The sequence below is a fragment of the Xyrauchen texanus genome, chromosome 18 (assembly GCF_025860055.1).
Source record: "Xyrauchen texanus isolate HMW12.3.18 chromosome 18, RBS_HiC_50CHRs, whole genome shotgun sequence".
Classification (NCBI taxonomy): Eukaryota; Metazoa; Chordata; class Actinopteri; order Cypriniformes; family Catostomidae; genus Xyrauchen; species Xyrauchen texanus.
The window spans coordinates 18,094,287-18,106,350 of NC_068293.1; the positions used below are offsets into that span (position 1 = coordinate 18,094,287).

General features: G+C 49.9%; 1 protein-coding gene across 1 annotated transcript in view; it reads left to right on the plus strand.

Moving 5' to 3' along the window:
• Positions 1–12,064, plus strand: part of LOC127658855 (thrombospondin type-1 domain-containing protein 7B-like) — a 367,438-nt gene that overhangs the window by 275,374 nt on the left and 80,000 nt on the right. Inside the window, exons 15-16 of the mRNA XM_052148387.1 lie at positions 2,393–2,659; positions 2,916–3,094. Coding sequence (XP_052004347.1) covers positions 2,393–2,659; positions 2,916–3,094 — 446 coding nt within the window. The remainder of the gene's footprint in view (positions 1–2,392; positions 2,660–2,915; positions 3,095–12,064) is intronic.

Consider the following 12,064-nt stretch of genomic DNA (forward strand, 5'->3'; position numbering starts at 1 on the left):
ACAGATCATTTTATTTATAACCTAATAATCTTCATTGTGTCTAATGGACATGACTAATTTGAAATGTTCCAGAAAGTGAAGTGTGCAAATAGGAGCTAATAGCGTCTTAAACAGAAGCCTTTATGATGTGAAATCAATTAATTTCTCTCCTCATTAGATAAATTAGATATATACGGTCCAGTGAACATGAAAATGGTATGGGTATGTGTTTGTACTTATATGAGAGAAAAAGATAGAAGGAGAGAAAGAGAAGAGGACATTCAATGCACTTCATTGGATGTCAGGTAAAAGTGGCCAAAATTCTTTCTTACTGCCCAATCAGTCAATAACTTAACAGGCAGCATTTTGTGTGTGAAGATACCTCCTCCAGAAACTGTTGTCATACAGGCTTCAAGTGAGTTTTAGAGCCCTGCTAACAGAGTATGTATGTCTATTAAATGTCTTCCAAACTACATATTGTGGTTGTGGGAATGTAAAAATGTCCAGTTTTCTTAAAGTGAGTAGAATGTTATTTAGGTTAACATATCTGTCAAACATAATTTTTCAGTTTTTCATGATTTTTAAGGAATCATAATGTTGTTTTTAAGGACGTTTACTATCACCATCCATTATGTTCCATTAGTGTTATTTTAACATATTTTTATAACATAACTTTAGCCAAAGTTGTGTGCCTTGTTAGTGGGCAATATCAAAGCAAATATTTTGTGACTAAAATGCTTAATTTTCAGTAGAAATTGAGTCATAAGTTGAAAAAAAAGGACATTGCAAATTTACTCCTTTCAACCTCTGCTTCATTATTAATTTCTCCACCAACCATACAACTGCACACACAAGACTGTGGGATATCATAAGCAGTGAAGGATCTATGCTGCTTTAGAAGACAGGATGCTACTCAAACATTACAGACATGCCTTGTTACCTTCCTACATTTATATACATTTTCGGCATTCAGAAATTGCAAGTGTCAGCAAGAACAAAGTCCACGCACATATCACCTCTGATCTTAAAAATCCATCTCTCTGTTATACCAGAACTGAGCCTTCATTATAAAAAGAGTATTAAAAGAATGACACGTTTGCTGCAAACTGTGTTTTCTGTGAGTCTTGCTCTTGTCACTACACATTCTGGGATGTTTCCATTTCAGTCAGAATAGTCAAGTAATCATTCTCTGGGGCTGTTTGCATTGGCACTTAGCAGTCCACGGTTGACAGCAGCATGAATAATGGTCCTAGTTATCTGTAGATTATTAATATTTTTATAATTTTAAAAGACAGTTAAGACACAAGCTTCCAGTGTGCAGCCTGTACTCTCTCTGGACTGGGGAACAGTTGTTTCATCTGTCCTATTTGCACGTAACAGTAGGTTCCTATTTTTTTTAGAATGACATCCCAGCACTTTAGGTCCATACAATGCCAGAAATTTGAATATCCAAAAAGCACATAAAGGCATCATAAAAGTAACCCATTAGTCTCCAGTTGTTAAATACATGTCTTCTAAAGTGATATGATAGGTATGGGTGGGAAACAGATCAATTTTAAATTGTGTTTTACTAGAAATTTCCACTTTAACTTTAACATTCTTCTTCTTTTGTTTTTGTTGATTCACATTCTTCATTTATATTGCCACATACTGGGCAGAGAGGATAATTTATAGTTAAAAAAAGGACTTAAATGTTGATCTGTTTCTCTCCCACACCTATCATATTTCTTCAGAAGACCTGGATTAAACAACTGGTGTATTATGCTACCTTAATGTGCTTTTTGGAGCTTCAAAGTTCTGGTCACCATTCACTTGCATTGAATGGAACAGCAGAGCTGAGATATTCTTCTAATAGTCTTAATTTGTGTTCAGCAGAATATCTTTGGAAGCGTATCCTGGCCACTGTTGCCTTTGGCTTGCTTACTGGGGATTTTAAGCTGTTGTGCTTATTTTTGTCAAATTGGCAGCATAATTAATTTGACCAGTCTCTGCTTTTTTTAGCTTAGCTTTTATTGAGCTCGCTCGCTCTCTCTCTCTCTCTCTCTCTCTCTCTCTCTCTCAATTCAATTATAATTGAGTTTATTGGCATGACTTGTGCAGTATTGCCAAAGCATTGGCCATTACATGATCAATGAACAAAATAATGATTATATAGTACATAAAGAAAATATAAATGAATCAATAAATACACAAATACCTTTTTTTTTTTTTAAACAAGTACAAAAAAAAACTGTACATACATTCAGACATGTTAAGATATAAGAATATTTATTGCTTTAGTTTTGTCCGCTGGCTGACTCTCTTAGTTTGTGGCAAGCTGCTATATATTTTGCTGCTTTTGTGATCAAGCTGGAGTTTTCTCCCAAAATATGTCTTAATTTCTTAATCTCTCTGTGTTTTTTGAACCATTTAGGTCGAAGCAGAAAACAAGTCCATTGTCAGAGAGAAGACTTGTTCCCTCTGCTGGAATCTGAATCTTGTCCATGTGATGAGTTTGTCTCACAGCCGTATGGTAACTGGTCATCTTGCATCCTTCCGGAAACGTCAATGCAAGCATCTCTCCCGGGTTGGAGGGGTCGTAGAGATACGCGTGACTGTGGTCAGGGACTATGCTATCGAGCTGTGGCCTGTCTGGACCACGAAGGCCACCTGGTTAGCCCAGACCGGTGCAGCGAAACAGGTACAGTACCCCTTCCTGCTTCCCTCTCATTTTCCAAATCTCTCACTCTATGTGTGTAAAGAGCTAAGTAATTCTTCCTCTGCTGGGAATGCAAGCAGTCATTAGTCAAACATGAAGCTTTGGGGTGCCCTGAACTGTCAGTGTAAATTAGATGTAGGTCTCTGCATAGCCACCAGGTGTTTCCTGAAATGCTATTACCGTGATCATGAATGGCAGGGGCTCTGCCATTCTGATTACTCGACATGCTCTCTCGCAGGTTTGGCGGAAGAGGTGTGCCATGTGCCATGCCCTCTGGACTGCAAGTTGAGCGACTGGTCGACATGGTCAGCCTGCAGCAGCTCCTGTGGCAGCGGGCTGAAAATCAGATCCAAATGGCTGCGGGAGAAGCCATTCAACGGCGGTCGGCCGTGCCCCAAACTAGATCTGAAGAATCAGGTGAGATGTGCAGTCCCAAAAGGGAGAACCAGACCGTGCCTGCAGCAGTCTCTCTGTAGGCTTAAACTGCCATATGGTGAATCGACTGTGAGAAATGAGTAATGAGAATCATTAGAGTCCATGATCGCTGGCATCATGATTTAGATAATCGCTGACATAAACGGTTTCATTTAGGGCCTTTAAAATATCTATTTTTATTGAATGCCTGAGATATCCCCAACTGAACATATTTAAGCTGACTAGTAATAATCTTTGCATTCGGAGTACAGTTAGCATTCAACTCATTACCATTTCACTGGCTAATGCATGCCCCTTAATTTAGTGCAGTTTACTAAACATACTTTTGAAGCTTAAGTATGAACTGTGTTGTCCTTTAAATAGTTTCTCTCTTCCAGAAAGATAGTGTGAAGATGCTAATAAGTGTCCATGTAAATATTGTTCCTGATTGACGTAGATTTGAGCTTTTCACAGAAACACTTGCCCATTAGTACAAGCTGCCTGTCCATGACCTCTCCTCTCCTCCATTGACTGTCAGCCAGTTGTGGCATTTTGTAGTGTATGTTAAAATGCTGTTAATGGTGCAAGTACAACTCTGCAAGCTCTCAGTTCAAGTTGAGTGTTCTCATGTCAGGCTTTATCTCACTAAAGCACATACAGGCTGCATATTATTCATTCTCATTATAGAAACAGTTATGCATTCATTAGCAATTTGGGTTTTGCATGAAAAGGCCTTTGTTTGTTGTGTCTTCTGAATTAGATGACATATTTTTCTTTTGTTTGAAATAATGCAAGAAAAGCATAAGGAAGGCATATTAATCTTTGAGAATTTTTGCGACAGCTTGCTCCCAGATGGGTCATATTTAAAGGAGAATTATAATATAAATGTGCTGTGTGTGCTGTAATGGACTGTAGAGCGCACATTGGTTTCTAGGGGTCAATATCCAGATTAGGCAACACGCTTGAAAGATATTCAAATGCATTATTTTGTGGCTGTGCGTACAGATGGTTAAGTGCCTGCTAACAACTTTTATGGACCCACTGTTTTACAGGACTCAAAATACCCCTCAGCTTTCAGCAGAGTTTGCCTTGGTTAATGCCCCCTCCAATATTTTGGGGAGATGAACTCTCATTGTTAAAATTTTACAAATGGCCGCTCTGTGGCCCTAGAAGTCAGGCTGTACAGCTGGTGGCTTGTTAAATGCCCACCTCTGTGAAGGTGTGAAGATGGAGATTCTTCACAAGCACAGAAGTCAAATGTTTGAGTGTTTGAGTCTATATAGAAACCTCTTAGTACAGATTTGGTATTTTGTTAAATCGTTTGGTTACGTATGTAACCTCCGTTCCCCAAGGGAGGGAACGACACGTTGTGTCGGAGAAGCGACACTAGGGGTCTCTCTTGAGCGCCGATATTCACCTCTGACCTATTGAAAAGGGCCAATGAGAGTTGGCAGTCAGTATTTGCATACCCCGCCCCCGCATATGGGTATTTAAGCGGGGCAAATACGGATGTTTAGTCAGGATTTTTCTGAGGAGCCGGAAATGGTCCGGCCACAACAGTGGCTCGGTTCAGCGACATGGCGGAGGAAAGACACAACGTGTCGTTCCCTCCCTCGGGGAATGGAGGTTACATACGTAACCAAACGTTCCCCTTCTGTCGCTCTCTCCACGTTGTGTCGGAGAAGCGACACTAGGGGACCCATTCCAATCTTGCCATGTGCTGAAACGTGTACGTGAACTGCCGATACAGAGGCGGGCAGGGATTCATCCAGTGCCGTGCATCGTCTGTACCTGGCTGCACGTACCCTTCCCCAATGCCCCATACGAACATCGGGATCCTTCTAGTTACCCTGAGAGGGGAACAAGGCGATGTTTGCCAACATGGGAACGGGCCAGCCTGGCTGGGCCTCTTTTCTCTCTATGTTTCTCACATAGAGCAATCACGGCCGGGTCCCTTACACGCATATAGGGAAGGGGGTCTTACCCAGACCCTGCGAAGACCACACCTGCCCTTTTTCTTGTGGAGGAAAAGTGGTAGACACGTCACACGGCCGTCTTAGGGCTCGTGTGGAAAGTATGGTGCGGTGGTAGATCCAGCCTCGAAAGGGGGGAGTTGCTACAGCACGGCGACCGGGCAGCTGTAACTGCCTAAGGGAGACACGGGGTCTGCTCGTAAGGGGACAGAACCGTGGAAATACACACAGGGCGAGTCCGAGCAGGAGGCCTTACCTGTGGAGCACCTATACCAGTACAGGGTAGCCATCAGGGTACCCGCAGTGGCTTGGGTCGGCGAGTTCCTCCGCTGAACCGCAGACCGGAGGGCTGGGGAGGAATCGACCAGGGTCCCGACTCGGAGTGGGGCGCCCTGGGAAAAAGGCGCACTACTTTACCTTGACGTCAGGAAAAGGGCTGGGTGCAAGCGATCCACCCGGCCGGTCGGTCTCACGTGTTACCGAAGTTCTCACGGGCTCGGACCTGACAAAACACGAGACGCAACCGACTCAACACGGAGGTTGTAAAACCTCGCGAAGGTGTTGGGTGTTGCCCAACCCACAGATGTCTGCTAGGGAGGTGCCCTTGGCCAGTGCCCACGAGGACGCAACACCCCTTGTTGAGTGAGCTCGGACCCGCAAGGGAAGGGGCACGGCCTGGGTGTGATAAGCCAGTGTGATGGCATCGACAACCCAGTGGGCGAGCCTCTGTTTGGAGATAGCATTCCCTTTCTGCCGTCCCCCAAAGCAGACAAAGAGCTGCTCAGAGCGTCTGGTGCTCTGTGTGCGGTCCAGGTAAATGCGCAGGGTGCGCACTGGACATAGCAACGAAAGGGCTGGGTCTGCCTCCTCCCGGGGCAGCGCTTGCAGGTTCACTACCTGATCTTGGAATGGTGTGGTAGGAACCTTGGGCACATAGCCTGGTCGCGGTCTTAGGATCACAGACATATCTGCTGGACCGAACTCCAGGGAAGTGTCGCTGACAGAGAACGCTTGCAGGTCCCTGATCCTCTTGATAGAGGCGAGTGCGTTCAGCAGGGCCGTCTTAAGAGAGAGGGCCCTGAGTCCAATTGATTCAAGTGGCTCGAAGGGGGGTCTCTGGAGTCCTGCCAAGACTACCGAGAGATCCCAGGAGGGAACTAGGCCTGGCCGGGAGGGATTCAACCTCCGGGCGCCTCTCAGGAACCTGAGGATCAGGTCGTGCTTACCCAAAGACTTGCCGTTTACAGGATCGTGGTGGGCGGCAATGGCGGCAACATACACCTTGAGGGTGGACAGGGACAGCCTCCTGTCCAGCCTCTCCTGTAGGAACAGGAGCACTGACTTGATCGCGCATCTCTGCGGGTCTTCAGTTCGGGAAGAACACCAATCTGCGAACAAGCGCCACTTTAGGGCGTAAAGGTGCCTGGTAGAGGGGGCTCTGGCTTGGTTGATTGTATTCTCAACGGTCGCCGGTAAGCCGGCTAGCTCTTCTGCATCCCGTCCAGGGACCAGACGTGGACGTTCCAGAGGTCTGGGCGCGGGTGCCAGAGCGTGCCCCATCCCTGAGAGAGGAGGTCCTTTCTCAGGGGAATTCGCCAGGGAGGAGCTGTCACGAGAAGCCTGAGTTCCGAGAACCAAGTCCGGGTGGGCCAGTAGGGGGCCACTAGCGTGACTTGCTCCTCGTCCTCCCTGACCTTGCACAGCACCGGTGCAAGAAGGCTCACTGGGGGAAATGTGTACTTGCGCAGCCCTGAGGGCCAGCTGTGTGCCAGCGCGTCTGTCCCGAGGGGATCCTCTGTTAGGGCGTACCAGAGCGGGCAGTGGGAGGTTTCCTGGGAGGCGAGCAGGTCTACCTGGGCCTTGCCAATCCGTTCCCAAATCAGCTGGACCGACTGGGGTGAAGCCTCCACTCCCCGCTGGGCAGGCGTTGTCGTGATAGCACGTCCGCTACGACGTTGAGCTTGCTGGGGATGTGAGTGGCACGGTGCGACTTGAGTCACTGCTGGCTCCATAGGAGGAGACGGCGGGCGAGTTGTGACATGTGGCGGGAGCGTACTCCGCCTTGGTGATTTATGTACGCAGCCACCGTGGTGCTGTCCGATCTATAATATATAATCATAAAATATATAATAATCCGAAATAACGGGAGGAACTTCCTGAGAGAAAGAAGGATGGTCAGCAACTACAGGCAGTTGATGTGCCAACGCAGCGGGGCCCCTTTCCAACGGCCCGCTGCTGCGTGCCCGCTGCACACGGCACCCCACCCAGACCAGGAGGCATTGGTTGTGACCAGAACGCGTCGGGACACCTGCTGCAGGGGCACTCCTGCCCGTAAAAAGCAGAGGTCTGTCCAGGGTCGGAGTGTTTTGAGGCAGGCGGGGGTGATCCTTACCCGATGCGTGCCGTGGTGCCATGCTTGTCTCGGGTCTCAAGTCTGGAGCCAGTGCTGTAGTGGTCTCATATGCATCAACCCCAGAGGCGCGACCGCCGCGGAGGACGCCATATGCCCCAGGAGCCTCTGGAAAAGTTTTAGAGGGACCACTGTGCCTGGCTTGAAGGAAGCGAGGCAATCCAGCACCAACTGAGCACGCTCGCTCGTGAGACGTGCTGTCATTGAGACTGAGTCTAACTCTAGCCCGAGAAAAGAGATGCTCTGAACCGGAGTGAGCTTGCTCTTTTCCCAGTTGACCTGAAGCCCCAAGTGGCTGAGGTGCCAGACCACCTGGTCTCTGTGTGTGCATAGTAACTCTCGAGAGTGTGCTAGGATGAGCCAGTCGTCGAGGTAGTTGAGAATGCGGATGCCGGCTACTCGTAGTGGGGCAAGGGCCGCCTCTGCGAACTTCGTGAAGGCGCGAGGGGACAGAGACAGGCCGAAGGGGAGGACTTTGTACTGAAACGCCTGGCCGTCGAACGCAAACCGTAAGAAGGGTCGGTGTCGTGGCAGAATTGAGACGTGGAAGTACGCGTCCTTCAGGTCTACCGCTGCGAACCAATCTAGATGCTGAACGCCAGCCAGAATATTTCTCTGCGTAAGAATTTTAAACGGGAGTTTTAACAAGGCCCGATTGAAAACTCGCAGGTCCAGGATTGGTCGTAAGCCGCCGCCTTTCTTGGGTACAATGAAGTAAGGGCTTTAGAAACCCTTCCTCATTTCGGTTGGAGGGACGGGCTCTACCGCGCCCTTGGCTAAGAGGGTCGCGATTTCCGTGCGCAGGGAACTGGCATGCTTGCCGTGTACTGTGGAAAAGCGGACGCCCCTGAAGGGGGGGCGGGTGCCGGGAAACTGAATTGCGTAACCAAGTCGAATGGTGCGGTGCAGCCAGCGTGATGCGTTGGGAAGCGCAAGCCACGCTTCCCAGCTCTGCGCTAGGGGCACCAAAGGGACGAGTATTTTCGACGTACCTGGCGGGGCCTCGCAGCGGGGCGGAACAGGCAATGCAGCGTCGGGCGGCTTCGTCACGGCCTGAGGCTGAGGTGCTGAGGATAGGCTCAAAGCACTTACCTTGCTCCGCGCACCCGGCAGGGGGCGGGTTCGTGACTGAGGAGGAGGTCTGATGCTGGCGTCCTCTGGACTCGCCTGAACCGGCCGGCCGGGGACAGTCGTGGGCAGGCGGAAGGCGGGATCGCCGTGTCCGGTGTACCGGGGCTGTCGTAATCTGAAAGCAGATTGCCGTGAGAACGGCATTTGTGGGCCAGGTGACCCAGAGGCAAAGGAAATAGCTCTTATTGAGAATGTGGGTACCACAGCCCCGTCAGGGGTGTGGCAAATGAAAAAACAAAGGATTCTCCTCCCGGCCCTCCACCGGGGGACGGAGCGGTCTTACCACCTCCGGAGCTAACGTCTTTGGCTCTGGGTCGGCTGTCTCAGGAATGCTTGGGAGCCTTCCGGGTCCTAGAGGGGGTTCGTGAGACAGGGGGCGTGCGCCGCCTGCGGGGTGCTCGATGCTGGGGCTGAGAGCTGGGCCCGGGTTGAGGCGGAGCAGGAGCTGTTTTTTTTCGCAGGGGGACGCCCTCGGCGGGCAGACGGGGCAGGGCCCGTAGTGGCAGGTCTGCGGCGGGGCATGATGCTTGAGAGATGGCCTCCGTCTGCTTCTTCACTGCGGAGAACTGTTGGGCGAAGTCCTCGACGGTGTCGCCGAAAAGGCCAGTCTGAGAGACAGGTGCGTCCAGGAGGCGGTTCTTGTCAGCCTCACACATCTCGACCAGACTGAGCCAAAGATGGCGTTCCTGGACCACTAGGGTGGCCATCGCCTGTCCGAGTGCCTGCGCTGTGGCCTTCGTCGCTCTCTGGGACCTATGGCAAACCTTCGCTCAGCGCTCAGAGCGCAGTTCCTGCAGCACATCAGGATCAGGTCCACCCCCGTGCATGTTTCTGAGTGCTTTGGCCTGGTGGACTTGCAGGAGGGCCATCGCATGCAGGGCGGAGGCAGCGCGTCCAGCCGCACTGTAGGCCTTCGCGTTGAGCGAGGATGTTGTCCTACAGGGCTTGGATGGGAGTACGGGGCAGCCACGCCAGGAGGTGGGGCTACCGGGGCATAGATGGTACGCAACTGCCCTATCGACCTGGGGAATCGCCCCGTATCCGTGGCGCTCTCTGCCATCGAGGATGGTGAGAGTGGAGCGGGTGGCACCTAGACGGGCGGTGAGCGGGGCTCTCCACGTAGACGTCAGCTCGTTATGCACCTCCGGGAAAAACGGGACCGGGGGATGCGAGGCCGCGAACAGCGCGCTGCCCCCAGGAACCAGTCATCCAACCGTAAAGGCTGTGGGGAGGATGGAGGGTTCCAATCCAACCCCACGCTTACGGCGGCCCGGGAAAGCATGTCAGACATCTGAGCGTCGGCCTCAGCCTGGGCCTGCTGGCCCGAAGGCGGCAGTCCAGGGGAGTCCTCGGCATCAGACATCACACTCTCCGATGCAGCGGCGAGCTCATCTGCTTTGGGCTCGGGAGGATAGACAGCCGGGCCATGAGGTGAGCCGCTATCGCCGCGAGCGTGGACGGGGACCAGTGAGCGTGTCAGGGAACGGGAGGTTCGCGGGGGGCTACCCGGCGAAACCGCACCCGCTGCCGCCCCCAAATCGCCCCCAGAGCCAACCGCATCGTCCTCAATCCCGTGGGAAGAAGGAGCAATGCGGGGTGCAGCTGGGGTGGCTTGCTTTCTGTTGAAAGCAAGCCGTGACCGCAACGTGGTCATGGTCATGTTCTCGAAGTGAGAACATGAGCCATCCACAAACGCCGTCTCGGTGTGATCGCAGCCCAAACACACGAGACAGCGCCTGTGGCCGTCTGAAGCGGAGAGCACTCTACCGCATCCAGGAACAACACAGGGGCGGAAGGGCATCTTGAAAAAGACGCGTTCTGAAAAGAAAGTTCAACGCCGCTGTGTTTTGCTCTTTTAGAGAAATTAATCTTTTAAAAAAATCTTTTAATAGGAATTTACTCTTTTAATACACTGTGTGTGTGTGTGTGTCTGCGCTGTCGAAGCGCTCAGGGGCAACAATGCACGCCGTGCAATGTAAAGGAGAAAGCCGCTGTTGTGCGCCGTCAAGATCCAACAGCATGCAGATCGTCAGAGGAAACAGGAACGTTTTAATGTGGTGTGTAACTCGCAGCAAACTGCAGACAGACCATCAGCTCCGAAGAAATTTTCTGACTAAACTTCCGTATTTGCCCCGCTTAAATACCCGTATGCGGGGGCGGGGTATGCAAATACTGACTGCCAACTCTCATTTGCCCTTTTCAATAGGTCAGAGGTGAATATCGGCCACTGAGAAAGCCGCTGTTGTGCACCGTCAAGATCCAACAGCATGCAGATCGTCAGAGGAAACAGGAACGTTTTAATGTGGTGTGTAACTCGCAGCAAACTGCAGACAGACCATCAGCTCCGAAGAAATTTTCTGACTAAACTTCCGTATTTGCCCCGCTTAAATACCCGTATGCGGGGGCGGGGTATGCAAATACTGACTGCCAACTCTCATTTGCCCTTTTCAATAGGTCAGAGGTGAATATCGGCCACTGAGAAAGCCGCTGTTGTGCGCCGTCAAGATCCAACAGCATGCAGATCGTCAGAGGAAACAGGAACGTTTTAATGTGGTGTGTAACTCGCAGCAAACTACAGACAGACCATCGGCTCCGAAGAAATTTTCTGACTAAACTTCCGTATTTGCCCCACTTAAATACCCGTATGCGGGGGCGGGGTATGCAAATAATGACTGCCAACTCTTATTTGCCCTTTTCAATAGGTCAGAGGTGAATATCGGCGCTCAAGAGAGACCCCTAGTGTCGCTTCTCTGACACAACGTGGAGAGAGCGACAGAAGGGGAACTAAAGATAGTTAGCTAAATCCCTTCTGAAACCCTAGATGAGACACGTCAAGACAAGTGGTTTTTATTGTCGTTCAACCATATACAGTACAGTACACAGCGAAACAAGCTACGTTCCTCCAGGACCATGGTGCTACATAAAACAACATAGGACAAGCACAGAACCACATGGGACTACACAGACTAAATAACATTCCTACATAAAGTTCACATGCAAACATGTGCTAAAAGTATGGAACAGTACAATAATTACTTAAAAACAGGACAATAGGCACAGTAAGAGACAGTGAGTGACCAGTACACATTTGTAATCTGAGTAGAACAAAAAAAGGACACTTTCTAAAAATGCCAAATTTAATCATAACATACTATGAAATAGTGTTCTATGGACAGAGCAGTTATTGAGGTAGCAACCAGGTATAAAGTGACAATGAATTAAGTGTAAATCTGGACATGTGCAAAAGTTGGATGGTGTGCGTGTGTGTGTGTATTGAGGCGTCTGATGGCTTGGGGGAGAAGCTGTTACACAGTCTGGACATCTTGCCAGGTGGAAGGTGGATGAAGAGTTTGTGGGATTACTAAGCTCTTTTTCCCAGGAGAAAATCTATATATGCATTTCATTTTCAGCTGAATTTCTATGTTACTCCAGGCTGGTTTATGCTGGTTTGGTGCTGCT